Source organism: Entelurus aequoreus, linkage group LG18 (genome assembly GCF_033978785.1).
Source record: "Entelurus aequoreus isolate RoL-2023_Sb linkage group LG18, RoL_Eaeq_v1.1, whole genome shotgun sequence".
Lineage (NCBI taxonomy): Eukaryota > Metazoa > Chordata > Actinopteri > Syngnathiformes > Syngnathidae > Entelurus > Entelurus aequoreus.
In genome coordinates this window covers 45,881,608-45,907,137 of record NC_084748.1, presented here as the reverse complement: position 1 = coordinate 45,907,137, position 25,530 = coordinate 45,881,608, and the positions used below count along the sequence as shown (strand labels likewise).

The following is a 25,530-nucleotide window of genomic DNA, read 5'->3' as shown; positions in this document are numbered from 1 at the left end:
GCCTCATTTTTAAGGTGTGACTAGGGATGATGTTTGATAAGAAATTATCGAGTTCAAGTCTATTATCGAATCCTCTTATCGAACCGATTCCTTATCGATTCTCTTATCGAGTCCAAATAGGTTGTTGTGTATGGAAAAAAACACACAATATTTGGTTTAACAAAAGCTCACTTTTATTATATAAGAAAACAATTTAATCTAATAAATAAATAAATATAGACTGTTACCCCCCTAAAAAAATAAAATAAAATAAATAAACATTGACTGTTGTTACCCAAAGTATATTAAGTGGGATTTTTCAGAAAAACAAATATATACAGTAACACAAAAACAAGCTGTCTCTGTGATCACTATAGGTGTATAAATAATAATATAGTGTTAAATAAAATCAGTCCCTTGGGCACAAAACTGGAAATAATACAGCTCTCCAAAAAGTGCACTTCTGCTGCTATTTGACATAACTGTTTATGATGCTTTGACATTTTTGCACTTTAAAGAAAGAAAATTCTATGAAGAGAAAAGTTGTTTGCAAATGTAGTTACAATGCTAAAAAATGAAAAGTTAAAGCTAAAAAAAGAAATACACTTTATTGAGTTAACATTATTTCTTTATAGGGGGAAAGATGTTACGAGCTAGGGAATATAACAACTACACTACCCATCATGCAACGGGAGTGACGAGCATGCGCGGTAGCCCCGAAAAGTGTTGTTGCATGTCGTCACCCGTGAAAGTAAACGTCAAGAACTCAGCCAACACGCCTCGTCTGCATTATTTATAATTAGACAGACAACACATATACAGTGTGAAAAACAAAAGTTAAAAAAGGGAGATGTGTTGTATATATATGTATGTGCTGCGGTTGCTTTAAGAACGTTGCGACAGCTGCCGTAAAGGAGGTACGTTGCTAGCCTGGTTGCTATGTTTCTGGTGGGTCGTAAAAGTGTTCGTCATGTGTTTGTACCCTGCTCAAATCTCTCAGTAAAATTATTCATTGGATTATACCTTTTGTTTTGAACTTTATTACACCTTGGAGAGCTTTTTCCCGTCCATTGTTTTCCTGCTTTCGCTATCTGCGCCTAATGACTGAGCTACGTGACGTCATTTCTTGTGATGTCCCACGGAGCATTTCTGGTCGGGACGGGATTCGTTCCGAGGGATTCGAATAAAGAACCAACTCTTTTCTTTACTATAGTGGTCTCGATAACGGGTACCGGTTCTCAAAAAGGGATTCGAGTCCGAGGAGTCGGTTATTTTCTTATCGAACAACCGGGAAAACCGGTTTCGAGTATCATCCCTAGGTGTGACCGCATTTATTTAGCCTTGGCGCACCGCCACGATCAAGAACCCATTCGATGTCATGCATGGTACCGGTTCCACAATTTTTGTGACTTTTTAGGCATATTTTCGCCTAAAACGTGGCTATAATTCCGAGTTGCATCGCCCAAACACTTTTGTCTCTGTGTAACTAGCCCAACGAAGCCCAACGAAAAAGTATTATATTTTACGGAGTATAGAGTGCACCGGTATATAAGCAGCACTCACTAAATTTCCTTAGAAAATAGTTTCCCCCCATATATTAGCTGCACCGGACTATAAGCTGCAGATATATATGTTGTGAAAATTAGTTATTTACACATAAATATTTCGTAAATGTTTATTTACATACCTTGTTTCCAAACGGTGTTTGTACCACAGCAGTAAAACGGCTGATCAAACAAAACAGAAGTCATGGTCATGGACCCACTAGCTGCGCAAGCTAGCTCTCCAATCAGCTAAACAGACTCAATAACTCCACTGCGACGTTTTGGGGAATTTACTCAGGAATTTGTGAAACGGAAACAACACAAAAAGAATGCCGTTGTCACTTTTTCTTTATTAAAAACGACTAATGGAAAACTGAAGGAACACAATGGAACTAAAACTAAAAATATTCCGTATGTGCAAGAATTGGGCCGGTTTTCCGCATAAATTGGCAAAAAAAGTTAAAAAGAGCGTCTGACTTTGTGACTTTTTCTGCAGGCTACAATACATATTACTTTTGTTTTCACTTAAACAAACCCTCATTTTTAAAGTGTGAACGCATTTATTTAGCCTTGGCGCACCGCCACGATCAAGAACCTATTCGATGTCATGCATGATGCCAGTTCCACAGTTTTTGTGACTTTTTAGGCATATTTCCGCCAAAAAGTGGCTATGGTTGCATCCCCCAAAGTTCTACCCCAGTACACTTTTGTCTGACAGAATTGAAGTTGACTCTGTGAAACTAGCCCAACGAAGCTCTCTCCCGCCAACCCCTCTCACAGATCGTGATGCGGCGGAACGAGGTGTGCGAGTGCCGAGCGTCGGGCGTGTTCCTGCGTCTGTCGGCTCAGGGACTCATCGCCGAGAACGACATCCACTCAAACGGGGAGGCCGGGCTGGACATTAGGAAAGGCGCCAACCCCATCATTGTGGTAAGTACAACGTTCTTGTCATAAAAATGTCAGTATCGTCTAGAGAGTTCTGCATGTGTGGTTTTGTGCACATGACTCACTAAAGAGCTACGGATGTGGCTTGTTCGGTCCCAACACTTAATGTTTTTAAAAGTATGTGATCGCCATTGTCGATTAATGCCTTTTAATGCCGGTCACAAACGCAGACCTTCTCTGGCGGACACAATATATCTTGCAGCCCTTTGAGACACTCGTGATTTAGGGCTACATAAGTAAACATTGATTGATTGATTGATTGATTGATCTTTAGTCCTCCGGCTGACAAGCAACTAGCAGCCAATGTGTCTCCATATAAGGCAGGCGTGTCAAACTCATTTTCATGGAGGGCCACATCGTAGTTATGGTTGCCCTCAGAGGGCCGCTTTAACAGTGAATAATATACAGTATGAATATAAATGTGTATATATAAAAAATGTATTTTTTTTACGTACGCTGTACAAAACCAAATCTTTAGATTGTACTGTAAACTGGCAGCTCAGTCGCCACAATTTTACCGTAATATTTGCCGTTTTAAAACGTTTTTTTACAGCATATAAAATAAAAAAATACATTAAATTAAATGGAATGGAAAAACAGTACAACTGTTTGTTTTTTTACGTAAAAATTCATGCAAGTTTTTATACTGTAAAATCTAGGGTTGTGTTTTATAGTGTATTATTACTCTATATTGAAAGTGGATTTTACTGTAAAAAAAAAAATGTTGCTGTAAAATTTTACATGAACATTTTGTTGGATTACTTGCTTTGAAATCATATGTCAAGCAGATATTTAAGTATTTATCTTTATTTGAAAAATTGGGCCTAATGTGTAAATGTGAGTGTGAATGTTGTCTGTCTATCTGTGTTGGCCCCGCGATGAGGTGGCGACTTGTCCAGGGTGTACCCCGCCTTCCGCCCGAATGCAGCTGAGATCAGCTCCAGCACCCCCCGCGACCCCGAAAGGGACAAGCGGTAGAAAATGGATGGATGGATAAATAATAACATTGTTTTGAAATGTATGATGATATAATATTTTGTTTTATTATGAGAGACGATTAAAGTGTAAATACATGTAATTGTACGCAGTACATTTATTTTTGTGATACATTTATTAAGAAAGGATAAGGTACTTTATTTACACATTATTTCCACGCTTTCGGGAGCCACACAAATTGATGTGGCGGGCCAGATCCGGCCCCCCGGGGCCTTGAGTTTGACACCTGTGCCATAAGGGATGGGTACTGAATTCGGTACTTTTATTAGGCACCGACCAAATTCCGTCGGCACTACTAGGTATTGATTCACGTGAAATCAAACGGCGCCGTATTTCGGTACCTTTTGTCGCACGTGACATCACGTCCGGCCGCAGACTAAACAATTAAACAATCAGTCCAGCAGTTCTAAGTAACGTAGCAATTTTCAACCGCAACAAAGCAAGTATGCTAAAAGAAAGGCTCCGCTCTTCCAGATGCTAATTCACATTGGATTTGCCATAGACAGGCTACAATTAGCATTAGCGATTTTACATGGCGATTTCAACGCCTCCAAATATGGTAATAAAGATGAATGTTACAATCAAACAGCTGGCGTGTAATGACCACAATACTTGGACTACAAACACTTTGTAGGGCGCAACAATCTCGTTAAACAACGTACTTAATCATTTTTAAAAAAGTTTCATTTTTGTAGTCCAGTTGCCAGTCGGGTGACATTGTATCTGCATGGACATAAAAAACTAGGGTGTTGAATGTTTGGGCACCACACAATTTGATTCGATTCTTGGGGGTAGCGATTCGTTTCAGAATCGATTCCCGATTCAAAATCCATACTTTTTGGTAACATTGGGTGCCAGTTCTGTGATGAACTACGTTCCTCCATAAAATAGATAAACATCTCTGATAAGTTTCTATATAGATAGATAGATAGTACTTTATTGATTCCTTCAGGAGAGTTTTAGGAAAATTTAAATTACTTAAAAGAAAACAGGTTTTGTTTGATAAAATTCTACGCAAACATTTGATAAAGTCAAATACAAATAAGGCACGGACATATTAAAAAAAAGAATAATAATTTTAAATCCAGTTGATAAAATCTATTTTTTTTACACCCCTAATAAAATTGGTTTCCAAACGCGATCGGGTTCTTGGCGTTCACTTAAAAGAACCGTTCAAATAGACTCGATTCGTTTGTGAACGTCACGTCTCCAGTTAAATGTCACATCCCTATCGTGTACTGTTGGTCTGTTTTGATCAAATATTTTTTTTTTTTTTTTTATTACATACAATTGTATGTAATAAAAAAATATATATATAAGGAACTGTCTTAAATTATGTGTTGATATTTTTAAACTGTCAATAAATACATTGAAACATTGACAGTTATTACTAGAGATGGCCGATAATATCGGCCGATAAATGCTTTTAAATGTGATATCAGAAATGATCGGTATCGGTATCAGTTTCAAAAAGTTAAATGTATGACTTTTTAAAACACCTTAAAGGCACTGCCTTTGAGTGCCGGCCCAATCACATAATATCTACGGCTTTTCACGCACACAAGTCACACTGAGGGTGACCGTATAAACAACTTTAACACTGTTACAAATATGCGCCACACTGTGAACCCACACCAAACAAGAGTGACAAACACATTTCGGGAGAACATCCGCACCGTAACACAACATAAACACAGCAGAACAAATACCCAGAACCCCTTGCAGTACTAACTCTTCCGGGACGCTCCGATATACACCCCCCGCTACCTCAACCTCCTCATGCTCTCTCGGCGTGGCGAAGTTGGTAGAGTGGCTGTGCCAGCAATCGGAGTGTTGCTGGTTACTGGGGTTCAATTCCCACCTTCTACCTTCCTAGTCACGTCTGTTGTGTCCTTGGGCAAAGACACTTCACCCTTTGCCTCTGATGGCTGCTGGTTAGCGCCTTGCATGGCAGCTCCCTCCATCAGTGTGTGAATGTGTGTGTGAATGGGTAAATGTGGAAATACTGTCAAAGCGCTTTGAGTACCTTGAAGGTAGAAAAGCGCTATACAAGTACAACCCATTTATCATTTATCATTATCATTTATGTCCCAAATTCCAAGCTGCTGTTTTGAGGCATGTTAAAAAAAATAGTGCACGTTGTGACTTCACTAATAAATATGGCAGTGCCATGTTGGCATTTTGTTCCATAACTTGAGTTGATTTATTTTGGAAAACCTTGTTATATTGTTTAATGCATCCAGCAGGGCATCACAACAAAATTAGGCATAATAATGTGTAGGGCTGCAACTAACGATTAATTTGATAATCGATTAATCTGTTGATTATTACTTCGATTAATCGATTAATAATCGGATAAAAGAGACAAACTACATTTCTATCCTTTCCAGTATTTTATTGGAAAAAAAACAGCATACTGGCACCATACTTATTTTGATTATTGTTTCTCAGCTGTTTGTACATGTTGCAGTTTATAAATAAAGGTTTATTTTAAAAAAATTAAAAAAAATAAAATTGCCTCTGCGCGTAGCAGAGATCCAACGAATCGATAACTATTTTTATAATCAATTTTAATCGATTTAATCGATTAGTTGTTGCAGCCCTAATAATGTGTTAACTCCACGACTGTATGTATCAGTATCGGTTGGTATTGGAATCGGTAATTAAGAGTTGGACAATATCGGAGTATCGGATATCTGCAAAAAAGCCATTATCGGACATCTCTAATTGTATGTAATAAAAAAAAATATATATATAAGGAACTGTCTTAAATTATGTGTTGATATTGTTAAACTGTCAATAAATACATTGAAACATTGACAGTTATTACATATGGCTGTGAATATTTAGGTTCGATTCAGAATCGATTTTCGATTTCAAAACGATTCTCGATACTTTTTTAATAACATTCAGTGCCAGTTCTGTGATTAACGACATTCCTTCATAAAATAGATACGTTTCTATATCACTTAAAAGTGAATTTAATTCTACCCAAACATTTAATAAAGTGGCTGGACAAGACAGATTTAAAACAAATAATAATTTTTTAATCGATTAAGAATCGTTACAAATAAGAATCGCGATTAATTTAAAAATAGAAAAATTTCCGACACCCCTAGTGATGAGTATCGGCCAATCTCACTCATGGATGATGGTATCGGCAGCATGTTTGATTTCAGTTCTGTACTCGCACCTCATTTTGGATTTGAGTCCTAGAATGGAATTGCTCTTTTTCTGCACGCAAGTGACCCGTGTCTTCCTTCTGGTTTCACTCCTCAGTGCAACAAAATCCACAGCGGCTTGCGCTCGGGCGTTGTGGTGCTGGGCAACGGAAAAGGCTCGCTTCGAAGCAACCACATCTATAACAACAAGGAAGCAGGCGTGTACATCCTCTTCAGCGGGAACCCGGTGGTCTGGTGGGTTTAAAAAAAGTAGTGTATTTCAAATCGTAACATAGCATAAAAATAGTTATTTGTTATATTGTATTGATTGTGTTATTTATTTTTGTTTATTTATTTCACACTCTAGTATTTGAGGTAGTGACGTGAACAGCAAAATATAGCCAAGCTAAATATAACAGGGAAAAAAAGGAAAGAAAATAATACAACGTCCACGAAAATGGTGTTTCAAACCCTAACAAAAGGAAATAAGTAACATTATAAGAGCATTGAATTGATGAATTAATAAAAACTACTATTAGATTAAAAAGTATTGTATTTTCCGGAGTACAGAGCGCACCCACGAAGTTTCCGGAAAAAATGTCCGGACTATATACCGCAGTTATATACGTTGTGAAATGAGTTATTTACACAGAAATGTTAACCGTTTCCAAACAGGGCAGTAAAACGGATGATCAAACAAAACGGAAGTCATCGTCACGGACACACTAGCTGCACAAGCTAGCTCTCCAATCAGCTAAACAGACTCCCCGGTGACGTTTTGGTGGATTTACTGAGGAATTTGTGAAACTGAAACGATACAAATATGCTAGCATATTAGCTAATGCAAATGACTTAATTACATTACGACAGCGTGTACAAATAAGCGTGAAAACACTCCTACAGACATCACACACGGGACGCTTTAGTAAGTAAGAATTGTTTTAGTTGTATTGTAAAACTTCCAAAAGTCGCTTGGAGTGATGAGTAACGCGATGGAATGACACTTCTACTTCCGGTTGAAGGCTCAGTCTAAACAGAAGGGCGTGACAGGATCCGCAATGAGCGAACTTGTCTTAAAGATGGTGCCGTAGCACAAACAATAACACAAAAACAAGGGGCGGTATAGCTCAGTTGGTAGAGTAACCGTGCCAGCAACTTGAGGGTTCCAGGTTCGATCCCCGCTTCCGCCGTCCTATTCACTGCCGTTGTGTCCATGGGCAAGGCACTTTACCCACCCGCTCACAGTGCCACCCGCACTGGTTTAAATGTAACTTAGATATTGGGTTTCACTGTGTAAAAGTGCTTTGAGTCAAGAAAAGCGCTATATAAATATAATTCACTTCACAACTATTCAGGGTTTTTTCGCAGTTTTTGAAAAATAACTATTTGTTAATTAATTGTCCATAAATTAGCTGCGTTGTTTTATAAGCCGCAGAGTACAAAGCGTAGGTGGGAAAGTAGCAGCTTATTAGGGCTGTGAATGTTTGGGCACCACACGATTCCATTGGATTCTGAGGGGTAATGATTCGATTCAGAATCGATTCTCGATTCAAAATCAATGCTTTTTAATAACATTGGGTGCCAGTTCTATGATGAACTACATTCCTCCATAAAATATACATAAACCGCTCTGACAACTGTTTATATTAATTAAAAGAAAACTGGTTTTGATGAATAAAATTCTAGTCAAACACAAATAAGGCGACAAGAGAAGTATCCGACACTTCCCTTTTCTAAAGTAAATCTGTACAGCAGATTTAGATCATCTACATCAGTGTTTTTCAACCACTGTGCCGCGGCATCAATGTGTGCCGTGGGAGATTATCTAATTTCACCTATTTAGGTTAAACATATTTTTTGCAAAGCAGTAATTATAGTCTGCAAATAATGTGTGTTGCTGTTGAGTCTCAACACAGTATAACCGTGTAACACTCTTCCATATCAGTAGGTGGCAGCAGGTAGCTAATTGCTTTGTAGATGTCGGAAACAGGGTATCTAATGCTTAAACCAAAAATAAACAAAAAGTGAGTGCCCCTAAGAAAAGGCATTGAATCTTAGGGAAGGCTATGCAGAACGAAACTAAAACTGAACTGGCTACAAAGTAAACAAAAACAGAATGCTGGACGACAGCAAAGACTTACGGCGTCCACAATGTACATCCGAACATGACATGACAATCAACAATGTCCCCACAAAGAAGGATAAAAACAACTGGAATATTCTTGATTGCTAAAACAAAGTAGATGCGGGAAATATCGCTCAAAGGAAGACATCAAAACTGCTACAGGAAAATACCAAAAAAAGAGAAAGACACCAAAATAGGAGTGCAAGACAAGAACTAAAACACTACACACAGGAAAACAGCAAAAAACTCCAAATAAATCAGGGGGTGATGTGACAGTACACCTACTTTGAGACAAGAGCTATATAGATTGGTTATGCTTTAAAGTCGTATCCAACAATTGCGACAACGACTTTTTACTGTCAACGGAGTTTTGTTTTTTAATGATTTCTGCTGGTGGTGTGCCTCCGGGTTTTTTCAACGCAAAAAATGTGCCTTGGCCCAAAAAAGGTTGAAAAACACTCATCTACATCAACTATCGCAATTCATTCAAAAATATACATATATTTTTTGACATATTAATTAAGTATTGTAGTCTGTAATTTACGGTAAGTCCCAATTCACTAACAAGAAGTATCTCAAACAACTCAAGTATAAAAAGTATCGATATTTTGATTTAGGAATCTATTTTAGAGCAGAACGATCTGGTGTCGGCGGTATCGATATTTCTGTATCGATCACTGGCAGTGCTTAGGAAGTGAATTGGCAACGAGTGCCCCGCTTTTCATAGAAGCTAAAAACATGCCGTTCATTTAGGTTATGTCTAAAAATGGCCACACAAATGTATCAAATAAAACCTGGCATGAGTGAGATTTGACTCATTCCTTGATCTTCCACTTCTCTCCTAGCGGGAACCATATCTTCCAAGGGCAGGCAGCTGGCATCGCTATAAACGAGAACGGCAGAGGGCTGATAGCAGGTGACTGTCAAATATTCATGTTGTTGTTGCATGAAAGACATGAAGGATTTGCTTGAGGGATATTAACGAAAAATATCATATTAGTCCAGATATAAGGTGGATTCAATTCAGGTGTCTGGAGCTTTTCTTCCTGTCACTCACACACCAGTGACCTGAAGAGATGCAGCCGTGACACCGAGACCAGCTAAATTGATCAGTAAATATGAAATATCATATATTTTTATTTATAATACTTTTGAAAAATAACAGGTGACTGAAAAATTCCGATGTTTTTTTTTTTCAACTTGAATTTTAAATTAAAATGAATTTTATTTTGTTGACTGGGTCTCATTTGGATGAAATGACAAGAAAACATCATGTTCCTTGAGCGATATTATAAAAAGACCATACTAGTCCCAATACAAGACAGAATGTTTTATATTTGGAGGGGTCTGGAGCTTTTCTTCCTGTCACTCACACACCGCTGACCCGGAGAGATGCAGCCATGACACAGAGACCCGCTAAAGAAACGTACTGTATTAGTCCAAATATAAGACATATTTTCTTGTATTTGGAGGATCTGGAGCTTTTCTTCCTGTGACTCACACACCAGTGACCCAAAGAGATGCAGCCGTGACACAGAGACCCGCTAAATATATCAGTAAATATAAGAAATATCATTTATAATAGTTTTGTTTAATATAGTTTAAAAAAAATAACTGATGGCTAAAAAATTGGGTTTTTTTTCAACTAAAATTATTCATACTTTGTTTAAATGTTGAGTTAAAGTGTATTTTATTTTGTTGACTGGGTCTCATTTGGATGAAATGACACACACTTCCTTGAGCGATATTAATAAAAATACTGTATTAGTCCAAATAGAAGACATATTTTCTTATATTTTGGGGGAATCTAGAGCTTTTCTTCCTGTCACACACACACCAGTGACCCAAAGAGATGCAGCCATGACACAGAGACCCGCTAAATATATCAGTAAATATAAGAAATATCATTTATAATAGTTTTGTTTAATATAGTTTAAAAAAAATAACAGATGGCTAAAAAATTCAGGTTTTTTTTCAACTAAAATGATTCATACTTTGTTTAAATTTTGAGTTAAAGTGTATTTTATTTTGTTGACTGGGTCTCATTTGGATGAAATGACACACACTTCCTTGAGCGATATTAATAAAAATACTGTATTAGTCCAAATAGAAGACATATTTTCTTATATTTTGGGGGAATCTAGAGCTTTTCTTCCTGTCACACACACAGCAGTGACCCAAAGAGATGCAGCCATGACACAGAGACCCGCTAAATATATCAGTCAATATAAGAAATATCATTTATAATAGTTTTGTTTAATATAGTTTAAAAAAAATAACTGATGGCTAAAAAATTGGGGTTTTTTTCAACTAAAATGATTCATACTTTGTTTAAATTTTGAGTTAAAGTGTATTTTATTTTGTTGACTGGGTCTCATTTGGATGAAATGACACACACTTCCTTGAGCGATATTAATAAAAATACTGTATTAGTCCAAATAGAAGACATATTTTCTTATATTTTGGGGGAATCTAGAGCTTTTCTTCCTGTGACTCACACACCAGTGGCCCAAAGAGATGCAGCCATGACACAGAGACCCGCTAAATATATCAGTAAATAAAAGAAATATCATATATTTTCATTTATAATAGTTCTGTTTAATATAGTTAAAAAAAAATAACAGATGGCTAAAAAATTCAGGGTTTTTTTCAACTAAAATGATTCATACTTTGTTTAAATTTTGAGTTAAAGCGTATTTTATTTTGTTGACTGGGTCTCATTTGGATGAAATGACACACACTTCCTTGAGCGATATTAATAAAAATACTGTATTAGTCCAAATAGAAGACATATTTCCTTCTATTTTTGGGGGATCTAGAGCTTTTCTTCCTGTGACTCACACACCAGTGACCCAAAGAGATGCAGCCGTGACACAGAGACCCGCTAAATATATCAGTAAATATAAGAAATATCATATATTTTCATTTATAATAGTTTTGTTTAATATAGTTTAAAAAAAATAACTGATGGCTAAAAAATTGGGGGTTTTTTCAACTAAAATTATTCATACTTTGTTTAAATTTTGAGTTAAAGTGTATTTTATTTTGTTGACTGGGTCTCATTTGGATGAAATGACACAAACTTCCTTGAGCGATATTAATAAAAATACTGTATTAGTCCAAATAGAAGAGATATTTTCTTATATTTTGGGGGAATCTAGAGCTTTTCTTCCTGTCACACACACACACCAGTGACCCAAAGAGATGCAGCCATGACACAGAGACCCGCTAAATATATCAGTAAATATAAGAAATATCATTTATAATAGTTTTGTTTTAATATAGTTTTTAAAAAAATAACAGATGGCTAAAAAATTGGGTTTTTTTTCAACTAAAATTATTCATACTTTGTTTAAATTTTGAGTTAAAGTGTATTTTATTTTGTTGACTGGGTCTCATTTGGATGAAATGACACAAACTTCCTTGAGCGATATTAATAAAAATACTGTATTAGTCCAAATAGAAGACATATTTTCTTATATTTTTGGGGGAATCTAGAGCTTTTCTTCCTGTCACACACACACCAGTGACCCAAAGAGATGCAGCCATGACACAGAGACCCGCTAAATATATCAGTAAATATAAGAAATATCATTTATAATAGTTTTGTTTAATATAGTTTAAAAAAAATAACTGATGGCTAAAAAATTGGGGTTTTTTTTCAACTAAAATTATTCATACTTTGTTTAAATTTTGAGTTAAAGTGTATTTTATTTTGTTGACTGGGTCTCATTTGGATGAAATAACACAAACTTCCTTGAGCGATATTAATAAAAATACTGTATTAGTCCAAATAGAAGACATATTTTCTTATATTTTGGGGGAATCTAGAGCTTTTCTTCCTGTCACACACACACCAGTGGCCCAAAGAGATGCAGCCATGACACAGAGACCCGCTAAATATATCAGTAAATAAAAGAAGAAATATATATTTTCATTTATAATAGTTCTGTTTAATATAGTTTAAAAACAAACAAACTGATGGCTAAAAAATTCTGGGGTTTTTTCAACTAAAATGATTCATACTTCGTTAAAATTTTGAGTTAAAGTGAATTTTATTTTTTTGACTGGATCTCATTTGGATGAAATGACACAAGATGGCACAACATTAATTGAGCAATATTAATAAAAATACTGTATTTGTTCAAATAGACGCATTTTCTTATTTGGGGGGGGTCTGGAGCTTTTCTTCCTGTCACTCGCACAATTATTTTTTTTTGTTTTAGCAATCAACATGAATTTTACGCCATAAATATAAGCAGCCGTATAACTACTACAAAAAATGGAAAATTTTAAATCTCTTTTTGCAGCATATTTTTAAAAAATAGGTTAATTCTTATATAAACGGGTCAGTACTATTTGAATTTGAAAGCGATACCATTTTGTGAAAAAAAAACAACAACACTTGACCTACTTAGGCTGCTGCCCCCGCGACCCACCCTCAGAACTCACTGAAAGTTGCCATTCCAGAGAACGTGATCAAGGAGAACCAGTGGGGCGGTGTGGACATCCGCAGGGAGGGCGACCCCATCCTGAGGAACAACTACATCTGTCAGGGCTACTCTGACGGCATCGTGGTGGGCGAGCGCGGCCGCGGACTCATCGAGGGAAACCACGTGTACGGTAGGTCTACCGCGGTGGTGTTTGAGCGCAGTGTTGTATTGTCCTGTGTCCCACCAGGCAACAAAGGGTGCGGCGTGTGGGTGATGTCATCCAGCCTCCCCCAGCTAGTGGGCAACTACATCACCCACAACTGCATGTACGGCCTGGCCGTCTTCTGCAGGAAGGACCCCGACAACACGGAGAGGAACTGGGTGGGGCCCGAGGGCGACAGGAGGGGCATGGTGGAGGAAGACGAGCAGGAGAACCTCCACGAGGAAGGGGAGCTCTTCGCCTGGGACAGCGACCTGGACAGCGAGGACGAGCGCCATTCGGCACGCCGCTCCGTCAGCGTGGCGCTGGTGGAGAGCAACTGTATGAGCTTCAATGGAGGTGATGCACGCAGACCGGGGGTGTCCTAACTTTTTCACTGAAAAATCCAAGCATGCGGCGGTCATTTTGATCTTTTTCATTTTTAAAAACCACTACATAGATTTTTTTTTTACTTTAGGACTCCTCTCAAGTTTGGTCCTAAGGGTCCCAATCATAAAAATCTATTAGTTGTTTTTTAATTAAAAAATAATAATAATTCAACGCTTAAATCAGAGGTGTCAAAGGGCCACATGTTTGGCCCCAGAGGCTCGCTTCTAACAGTGAATACTATTATTACACCATTTTTTAATGCATTTTATTAGTAGATTTTTTTTAAGTAAAATGTCAAAAAAATATGGTAAGTTGCAATAATTTCACCTCAAGTGTATATTACTGTAAATGGAAAAACATTATTATTATTTTTAACACTTATTAGAATTGTAGTGGGATTTTTTTTTGTTTTATTAAATTGTCATTGCTCCAAAAATAATAATGAATCAAAATCAATCTTATGAATTTTTGACTTAATTAAGGCTCAAATTAATTCACATCAAATATTACACTTGGAAATTTTTTTGGGGGGGGGAAATATTGCATATTTTATGTGTTTGCCGTATAAAAAGCAACATTTTCTTTAGGTAAAAAAGGAATAAAACTAAATAAAATAAATTAATAATTAAAATGTATGATTGAAGGATAGATAGATCTGAAGTTGATCTAGAGACGTAAGTGTTGGAAGTAAAAATGAATAAATAAAATTAAAATAATGAATTCATTATTTTTAACAATTTCATCCCCAAGAATTTGTGTGATTTTTTGTTTTGTTTTTTTAAACCATCCTTTCTCAAAAAATAATAATGAATCAAAATCAATGTTGTGAATTATTGACTTATTTAAGGCTCAAATTACTTCACATCAAATGTTACACTTGGAAAAAAAATTTGGGGTAAATATATTGCATATTTTATGTGTTTGCCATATAAAAAGCCACATTTTCTTTGGGTAAAAAAGGAATAAAACAAACAAAAATTTACATTTGTTATCTTACTGTAAATAAAAAAAACCTGCAATTTTACATTATAATTTTGGCACCTGAGCTGCCAATTTTTTTTAGTTTTTTTTTTACCGTAAATCAACAACTGTAGATTTTTCGGTGAATTACTGTTAATGCCAAAAGAGATAATTTGCTTTGAAATCATTATTATTAGTATTTATTTATATTTAAAAAATGGTTTGAATGTTTGATCATATATTTTTGCATAATTAGACAATATTTAAGTTAACATCATTTGCGATTACATGGAGTATATATATTTGTTTTCTCCCAAAATAGAAAGACTATACATTTAGTAAGAAAAGTTACAGTACTTTATTGATACATATTATTTCCAGGGCCAAATAAAATGAAGTGGCGGGCCCCATCTGGCCCCCAGGCCTTCAGTTTGACACATGTGCTCTGGATCAACTTCAGATCTCTGTTGATATCTGGATGTAGTTTGTTTTATGTCCTTTTTTTCAAAACCCTGTTACAGAAACAACACAAAATATGCAATATTTTCCTCCAAATAATATTTCAAAATGTAATATTGGATGTGAATTTGAGCCTTAAATAGGTCAATAATTCATAGACAAAATTAATATTAATTCATTATTATTTTTTGAGCAATGACAATGTGTTTTGTTTTGTTTTATTTAAAAAATCCCACTAAAATTCTTGGGGATCCAAAAGAGCTTTACTCATGAAAGTGTTAAAAGTAAGTCATATATGCGTCATATATATTTTTATTTTCAATACATTTCTCAAGATCAACTTCAGATCTATCAGTCAATCATACGTTTTCATTATATATTTTTTTGTTTGTTTTTTCCCCTTTTCTCCCCAAAGAAAATGTAGCTTTTTATACAACAAACACCTAAAATATGCAATATTTTTCAAAGTGTAATATTTGATGTGAAGTAACTTTTAAGCCTCACAGAGGTCAATAATTCATATCATTGATTTTGATTCATTATTATTTTTTGAGCAATGGCAATTTTAATTAATATAAATCCCCAAAAAATTATAGGAGATCCAAAAGGACCCCACTCATGAAAGTGTTAAGTTTTTGGAGCAATGACAATTTAATAAAACAAAAAAAATCCCACAAAAATTCTAAAAAGTGTTAAAAATAATGTATACATTTTACTTAATTTTTGAGCAATGACAGTTTAAAAAAACAAAACAAAATCTCACTAAAATTCTTGGGGATGAAAGTGTTAAAAAATAATTAATGCATTATTTTTATTTTATTTATTCATTTTTACTTCCAACACTTACTTCTCTAGATCAACTTTAGATCTATCCTTCAATCAAACATTTTAATTCTTTATTTATTTTATTTTTGTTTGTTTTATTCCTTTGTTACCCAAAGAAAACTATGTGCAATATTTTTACCCCAAAATTTTTTTCCAAGTGTAACATTTGATGTGAAGTAATTTGAGCCTGAAATAAGTCAATAATTCACAACATTGATTTTGATTCATTATTATTTTTTGAGAAAGGACGGTTTAAAAAAACAAAACAAAAAAATCTCACACTCTTGGGGATGAAATTGTTAAAAATAATGAATTCATTATTTTAATTTTATTTATTCATTTTTACTTCCAACACTTACGTCTCTAGATCAACTTCAGATCTATCTATCCTTCAATCATACATTTTAATTATTTATTTATTTTATTTTGTTTTATTCCTTTTTTACCTAAAGAAAATGTTGCTTTTTATACGGCAAACACATCAAATGTGCAATATTTTTCCCCAAAAAAATATTTCCAAGTGTAATATTTGATGTGAATTAATTTGAGTAATTAAGTCAAAAATACATAAGATTGATTTTGATTCATTATTATTTCTTGAGTAATGACAATTTAATAAAACAAAATTCTAATAAGTGTTAAAAATAATGTACATATTTTACTTTTATTTATTTTTACTTTCAACACTTACGTCAGCTTCAGATCTATCCGTCAATCATACGTTTTCATTATTTATTTATTTTGTTTTTGTTTGTTTTATTCCTTTTTTCCTCAAAGAATTATTTCCTTTTTACATGCCAAACACATAAAATATGCAATATTTCCCCCCCAAAAAAGTGTAATATTTGATGTGAAGTAAATTGAGCCTTAAATAAGTCAATAATTCATAACATTGATTTTGATTCATTATTTTTTGAGAAAAAACAAAACAAAAAATCTCACTAAAATTCTTGGGGATGAAAGTGTTAAAAATAATCCATGCATTATTTTAATTTTATTTATTTATTTTTACTTTCAGATTAGCTTCAGATATATCTGTCAATCATACGTTTTCATAATGTTTTTATTTAATTTGTTTTATTCCTTTTTACCCAAAGAAAACTTGCAATATTTTTCCCCAAAAAAATATTTCCAAGTGCAATATTTGACGTGAAGTAATTTGAGCCTTAAATAAGTCAAAAATGCATAACATTGATTTTGATTCATTATTATTTTGACTGCTTTAAAGAAGAAAAAACAGCCTGCATGGCAGCTTTAAAGTCAACTTTTTCTTGTTCCCTTCCTTGATGTGTGTTTGGACGCCCCTGATTACGCGTTTGTCTCCCCGGGTGTAGCCGTCGGGCTGTACGTGAAAACCAGCGAACCGCTCAACGTTTTCGCCAACCTGGTGAACCGTAACCGGGGCGTGGGCGTGGCCGTGCTGCAGAGCAGTCAGCTGACCCGCCTGGTGACCAACTGCGTTCTGGAAAACAGCCGAGGGGGCGTGACGGTGGAGAAGGACTGCCGTGCCGAGCTGCGGGGTAACGGCATCTACCAGAACGACGGCCACGGCGTCAACTTCAGCGGGATGGGACAGATGCTGGAGAACGACGTGGTCGGCAACAGCGGCTACGGCATCCAGGTGTCGGGGAACGGCGACGTCAAGGTGTGACACCCCTGATCAAATCTTCTCCGGGGACAATACGAGTAGTCAGTGTGCAGCTTTATAGCAGTATAGATTAGGTTCTATTATATCGCTGTCTAGACTTTTCTCCACTAAACGCATAACAATATCAATTCACATCCGAATCGCGATTCTTATTCATCCCCATTCTATTTTTTCACATATAAAATTAAAAAAGGAACCAAAATGAGTTTTTCTAGACTGTCACCTGTTTTGAAAAAGTTTCATTACGATTATTAGACTAAATAATACATTGCAAAAATTGGTTTGATTTGAGAATCGTGCTGAATCGGATCGTCGCCTCAGGAAACTGAATCACGTTGAATCGAGGATCTTGTTGAATCGAATCCTCACCTCAGGAAACTGAATCACGTTGAATCGAATCCTCACCACAGGATTCGCAATCACGTTGAATTGAGGATCGGGTTGAATCGAATCCTCTGTAAACGCAGTCGAATCGAGCATAGTGTTGAATCGAGGAGTCACCTCAGGAATCAGATCGAATTGGTTAGAATGGAGAATTGTGTTGTATCAAGAATCTTGTAGAATCGAAACCTCACCTCAGGAAACACAGCTGAATCGAATCGGTTTGAATCGAGGATAGTGTTGAATTAAGGATCTTCTTAAATCGAATTGTCACCTCAGGAATCATAATCACTTTGAATCGAGGATCTTGATGAATCGAGTCGTAACCTCAGGAAATGCAGTCGAATTGAATCGGTTTGAATCGAGGATCTTGCTCAATCAAATCGTCGCCTCAGGAAGCTGAATCACGTTGAATCGAGGATCTTGTTGAATCGAATCCTCACCTCAGGAAATGCAGTCGAATCGAATCAGTTTGAATTGAGCGTAGTGTTGAATGGAGGAGTCACCTCAGGAATCGGATCGAATTGGTTAGAAACGTGAATTGTGTTGTATCAAGAATCTTGTCTAATCGGATCCTCACCTCAGGAAACACAGCTGAATCAAATCGGTTTGAATCGAGGATAGTTTTGAATTAAGGATCTTCTTAAATCGAACTGTCACCTCAGGAATCATAATCCCTTTAAATCGAGGATCTTGTTGAATCGAATCCTCACCACAGGATTCACAATCACGTTGAATTGAGGATCGCGTTGAATCGAATCCTCTGGAAATGCAATTAAATCGGTTTGAATTGAGCATAGTGTTGAATGGAGGAGTCACCTCAAGAATCGGATCGAATTGGTTAGAAACGTGAATTGTGTTGTATCAAGAATCTTGTAGAATCAAATCCTCACCTCAGGAAACACAGCTGAATGAAATCGGTTTGAATCGAGGATAGTTTTGAATTAAGGATCTTCTTAAATCGAATTGTCACATCAGGAATGACAATTGGATAAATCGGTTTGAATCTGAAATAGTGTTGAATCGAGAATCTTGCTGAATCGAATCGTCACCTCAGTCATCGCAATCACTTTAAATTGAGAATCTTGCTGAATCGAATCGTCACCTCAAAAATCGCAATCACTTTAAATTGAGAATCTTGCTGAATCGAATCGTCACCTCAGGAATCGTAATCCCTTTGAATCGAGGATCTTGTTGAATCAAATTCTCACCTCAGGAAACGCAGTCGAATTGAATCTGTTCGAATTGAGAATCGTGTTGAATTGAGGATTTTGTTGAGATGAGGATCTTGTTGAATCAAATTCTCACCTCAGGAAACGCAGTCGAATCGAATCGGTTCGAATTGAGAATCGTGTTGAATTGAGGATTTTGTTGAGTTGAGGATCTTGTTGAATCAAATCGTCACCTAAGTAATCGCAATCAGATCAAATCAGTTTGAATAGAAGTTCATGTTGAATCGAGAATCTTGTTGTATCGAAATCATCACCTCGGGAATGGCAATCGAATCAATCGGTTTGAATCGGGAATTGTGTTGAACCGAATTGTCACCTCTGGAATCGTAATCACTTTGAATCGTGGATCTTGTTGAATCGAATCCTCACCTCAGGAATGACAATTGGATCAAATCGGTTTGAATCGAGAATCTTGCTGAATCGCAAGGAATCGCAATCACTTTAAATTTAGAATCTTGTTGAATTAATCGGTTTGAATCGGGAATTGTGTTGAACCGAATCGTCACCTCAGGAATCGCAATCACTTTAAATTTAGAATCTTGTTGAATTAATCGGTTTGAATCGGGAATCGTGTTGAACCGAATCGTCACCTCAGGAATCGTAATCACTTTGAATCATGGATCTTGTCGAATCAAATCTTCACCTCAGGAATGACAATTGGATTAATCGGTTTGAATCTGGAATAGTGTTGAATCGAGAATCTTTCTGTATCGAATCGTCACCTCAGGAATCGCAATCGGTTTGAATCGAGAATCATGTTGAATTGAGGATCTTCTTGTATCGAATCGTCACATCAGCAATGGCAATTGGATCAATCGGTTAGAATCGAGAATCTTGTTTAATTTAATCGTCACCTCAAGAATCGCAATCTGATCAATCGGTTTGAATTGAATCGCCTTGAATAAATCTACACCTCAGGAATCGTAATCACTTTGAATCGAGGATCTTGTTGAATCGAATCCTCACCTCAGGAAACGCAGTCGAATCGAATCTGTTCGAATTGAGAATCGTGTTGAATCGAATCGTCACTTCAGTAATCGCAATCGGATCAAATCGGTTTGAAAGAAGTTGATGTTGAATCGAGAATCTTGTTGTATAAAATCATCACCTTGGGAATGGCAATCGAATCAATCGGTTTGAATCGGGAATCGTGTTGAACCGAATTGTCACCTCAGGAATCGTAATCACTTTGAATCGAGGATCTTGTGGAATCGAATCCTCACCTCAGGAAACACAGCTGAATCGAATCGGTTTGAATCAAGGATAGTGTTGAATTAAGGATCTTCTTAAATTGAATTGTCACCTCAGGAATCGTAATCACTTTTTGTCGAGGATCTTGTTGAATCGAACCCTCTCCTCATGAAACGCAGTCGAATCGGTTCGAATTAAAGATAGTGTTGAATCAAGGATCTTGTTATATCGAATCGTCACCTCAGGAATTGCAATTGGATCAATCGGTTTGAATAGAAGTTGATGTTGAATCGAGAATCTTGTATCGAATCATCACCTCAGGAATGGCAATCGAATCAATCGGTTTGAATCGGGAATCGTGTTGAACGGAATTGTCACCTCAGGAATCGTAATCACTTTGAATCGAGGATCTTGTTGAATCGAATCCTCACCTCAGGAAACGCAGTCGAATCGAATCGGTTTGAATTGAGAATCGTGTTGAATTGAATAGTCACCTCAGGAATCGCAATCACTTTAAATTGAGAATCTTGTTGAATCGAATAGTCACCTCAGGAATCGTGATCACTTTGAATCGAGGATCTTGTATCGAATTGTCCCCTCAGGAATCGTAATCACTTTGAATCGAGGATCTTGTTGAATCGAATCCTCACCTCAGGAAACGCAGTCGAATCGAATCGGTTTGAATTGAGAATCTTGTTGAATCGAATCCTCACCTCAGGAATCGTAATCCCATTGAATCGAGGATCTTGTTGAATCGAATCCTCACCTCAGGAATCGTAATCACTTTGAATCGAGGATCTTGTATCGAATTGTCCCCTCAGGAATCGTAATCACTTTGAATCGAGGATCTTGTTGAATCGAATCCTCACCTCAGGAAACGCAGTCGAATCGAATCGGTTTGAATTGAGAATCTAGTTGAATCGAATCGTCACATCAGGAATCGTAATCACATTGAATCGAATCGTCACCTCAGGAATCGCAATCGGTTTGAATCGAGAATCGTGTTAAATCAAATCGTCACCTCAGCAATCACTTTGAATCGAGAATCTTGTTTAATCGAATCATCGCCGCAGGAATCGTAATCGGTTTGAATCGAGAATCATGTTGAATCGAATCGTCACCTCAAGAATCGCAATCGGATCAGTCGGTTTGAATTGAATCTCCTTGAATAATTTGACACCTCAGCAATCATAATCACTTTGAATTGAGGATCTTGTATCGAATTATCCCCTCAGCAACCAATCGCATCAATTGGTTTGAATGGAGTATCAATGATTCGATATTATTGATATCTTACGCAGGTGTAAAAGTGACTCAGTGCTGCTTTTAGTGATGTCATCACGTACAGTGCAACCTCAATTTACACATTACTACATTGATTTTGATTCATTATTATTTTGCTCTATTTACGGTTTCCCTAATAGTTGTCATTTTCAACTTTGTGCAGATGTAGTTGAGGGTCGTGTCTAAGTCAAACCTTCCCGCAGGTCCTCCACAACCGAGTGCAGCCAGCGCTGGGCTGTGGCATCGCCCTGCTGGGCTCGGTGAAAGCTCTGGTGTCAGACAACCAGCTGTTCCAGGGCCACCCTGAGAGCCAGAAGAGTCTCCTCCACCTGAACCCCGGCAACAAGAGCTGCGTGTTACGCAACAACAGTATTTCACGACACGACAGCAGGTAACTAGGCAACCCTTCAGTCTAGTCCACCCCGCTCTGACCCAGGTTTAATGTGCTTTGGTTCTACAGCTGCACCTCCGTCCCACCCTGGGTTCTGGAAAACCCTTCTCCTCGTCCGCCGGCCAGCTCACCTTCGGGACTGTCCTCCTCCCAGTACCCCTCCCGACTGGGCATCTCCATGACGACCAGGATCAGCGCCACCGTGGAGAACGGTTGCCATAGCGGCAGCATGTTCTGCTCCGTCCTGTGATGACACTCTCCAGACAACATGGTCTCAAAGAAGGACTGGACTGTGGAACCTCCAAAGTCAAACACAAAGATGTGAACGAATAAAGTGAAACTAATCACCATTTGAAGACCAGGGGCCGTACTTATCAAGCTTCTTAGAATTACTCCTAAGAAGTCTGCTAAGAGTTGACTTAAGAGTAAATAAATTCTTCGCTGAAAGCTGCACTTAAAAGTTAGTTATCAAGCGTCTTACTCACACTTTCAGCGAAGTGTAGGACTGAATCTTAAGTGTCACACTCAGAGCTGAATTACGACATTACTATGTGCCGTAAACGCAATTTTAGGTGACGTCATTTCTGTGTCCATAGAAATGACCAATCACGGAAGGGAATCCCTTGTCTAAGAATAAAGAAATATCTTGGAAATATTTAAGTGGACAATGGGAGTGTATATTTTGACAATAAACTACAAAATAATACAAAACAAACTAGTCCCCGCCGGCACTCACGCTACCGCTCCCTCTCTTCTATCGCCCACACACTCACTGACGTCACTCACCTCACGGCCACACACATACGCTACTGTCATAACATTTTCTTTCCAATTAATTAATTAGGCAACTAATTTGAAACTGGTGTGGGTGGCTCTATATATACTAGCCCACTGCAGACACATGCAAGTGCCCCTGGCTGCAGCCCGCAGATCGAGGAGGGGCTTGAAAATAAGCCCCTCCTCGATCTGCGGGCTGCAGCCAGGGGTTACTCGACACATGCAGAAATCAACAAGGAATCGAAAAGTATTAAATCTGTGACAAAAATAATATCCGCTCTGTCTAAACCGGGGGTCGGCAACCCGCGGCTCTAGAGCCGCATGCGGCTCTTTAGCGCCGCCCTAGTGGCTCTCTGGAGATTTTTCAAAAATGTATGAAGAATGGAAAAAGATGAGGGGGGAAAAAATCCATTTTTTTGTTTTAGTATGGTTTCTGTAGGAGGACAAACATGACACAAACCTCCCTAATTGTTATAAATCACACTGTTTGTATTAAACATTCTTCACTGATTCGAGTATTTGGCGAGCGCCGTTTTGTCCTACTAATTTTGGCCGTCCTTGAACTCACCTTAGTTTGTTTACATGTATGACTTTCTCCGACTTTCTAGGACGTGTTTTATGCCACTTCTTTTTCTGTCTCATTTTGTCCACCACACTTTTAACGTTGTGCATGAGTGCACAAAGGTGAGTTTTGTTGATGTTATTGACTTGTGTGGAGTGCTAATCAGACATATTTGGTCACTGCATGACTGCAAGCTAATCGATGCTAACATGCTATTTAGGCTAGCGATATGTACATATTGCATCATTATGCCTCATTTGTAGCTATATTTCAGCTAATTTAGTTTCCTTTAAGTCCTCTTAATTAAATGTATATCTCATGACACATGTAATATGGCTTTTAATTTTTTGCGGCTCCAGACAGATTTGTTTTTGTATATTTGTTCCAATATGGCTCTTTCAACATTTTGGGTTGCCGACCCCTGGTCTAAACGATACCGTTTGATCAGCTGCTCGTCATAAAAAAAACAACAACATTGTTCCGTTCCCTGAACGTTCGCGCACGTCTCTCTCGCCTCAGTGCCATCCCCTGCTGGCAACTCCTAACCACTTAAGACACCTCTGAAGGTCTCTTAAATATCGTGGAGAGTAGGAGTGATTCTTAGACTTAAGAACGTTGATAAAAAGCTTTTATTCTTAAGTTTGAGAGTAGGACTAAATTTCGCAAATTCTCAGGACTTAAGTGTAAAATGGCACTCTAAGAAGCTTGATAAGTACGGCCCCAGGTGTGTCCAAACTACATTTGTCCCAGGTTTATTAATAAGGAACCAACTCATTTATATACATTTGACCCTATACTTGCCCTAACTTTACATCTTGGGGGCGGTATAGCTCGGTTGGTAGAGGGTTCCAGGTTCGAGCCCGCCTTCCGCCATCCTAGTCACTGCCGTTGTGTCGTTGGGCAAGACACTTTACCCACCTGCTCCCAGTGCCACCCACACTGGTTTAAATGTAACTTAGATATTGGTTTTCACTATGTAAAAGCACATCTCTAAAATAGTCGCCCCCTTTTTTTATGCGTTCGTCCATCTCGTCTTCCCCGGTTAGGTGGGGCTCGAAACTGAAAGTTAACATTCTCCACTCGCTCTCCCGCACCTGGTACTTGGTGACACCATTAAACCCAAGAGAATAATATACGGTGTTTGTGTATGAAGAAACAACCAAACCAAAAAAAAGGTGAGCTCATCGTGTATATTTTCTTGCAGAACCAAAGCCAGAGCTAGCCATTTCTAAGGTGTTCTAGTTTTCTCTAACAGTTAAGTTAAAGTACCAATGATTGTCTCACACACACACACACACACACACACAATAAGAGTGGCCAAATTCTCTGCATTTGACCCATCACCCTTGATCACCCCCTGGGAGGTGAGGGGAGCAGTGAGCAGCAGCGGTGGCCGCCCCCGGGAATCATTTTTGGGTGATTTAACCCCTAATTCCAACCCTTGATGCTGAGTGCCAAGCTGGGAGGTAATGGCTCCCATTTTTATAGTCTTCGGTGTGACTCGGCCGGGGTTTGAACTCACAACATACCGATCTCAAGGGCGGACACTCTAGTACAGGGGTCCCCAAACTACGGCCCGCGGGCCGGATTCGGCCCCCCGCTGGAAGTCCCAAGTAAAAAAATATATATATATATATTTATTTTTTTTATTATTATATATTTTTTATTTTATTTGTCCTTACTAGTCCATTTTCTACAGTCTCCTAGCCACTCAGGCAAATCATATTGTCTAAAAATGCATTTTACCATCTATAACGTCGTGACATGCAGCAAGTGCACTCTTTAAGTCAATTAGTGCGCCAGGAATATATATGTATGAATACATATATACTGTATATATATATATGGTTTTTTATATATATATATATATATATATATATATATATATACACACATATACATATAGACACATATACTTAATATATATATATACATATATATATACATGGACATATACATATATACACACGCATATATACACACACACACATTTACATATGTATATATATATATATATATATATATACATACATATACATATATATTGG

General features: G+C 37.2%; 1 protein-coding gene across 1 annotated transcript in view; it reads left to right on the top strand.

Moving 5' to 3' along the window:
- Positions 1-25,259, top strand: part of fbxo10 (F-box protein 10) — a 33,834-nt gene extending 8,575 nt beyond the window's left edge. The window contains exons 4-12 of the mRNA XM_062027254.1: positions 2,304-2,453; positions 6,744-6,880; positions 9,596-9,666; positions 13,221-13,373; positions 13,431-13,742; positions 17,351-17,661; positions 21,956-22,143; positions 22,213-23,050; positions 23,147-25,259. Coding sequence (XP_061883238.1) covers positions 2,304-2,453; positions 6,744-6,880; positions 9,596-9,666; positions 13,221-13,373; positions 13,431-13,742; positions 17,351-17,661; positions 21,956-22,143; positions 22,213-22,393 — 1,503 coding nt within the window. The 3' untranslated portion in view covers positions 22,394-23,050; positions 23,147-25,259. The remainder of the gene's footprint in view (positions 1-2,303; positions 2,454-6,743; positions 6,881-9,595; positions 9,667-13,220; positions 13,374-13,430; positions 13,743-17,350; positions 17,662-21,955; positions 22,144-22,212; positions 23,051-23,146) is intronic.
- The last annotated feature ends 271 nt before the right edge of the window (positions 25,260-25,530 follow it).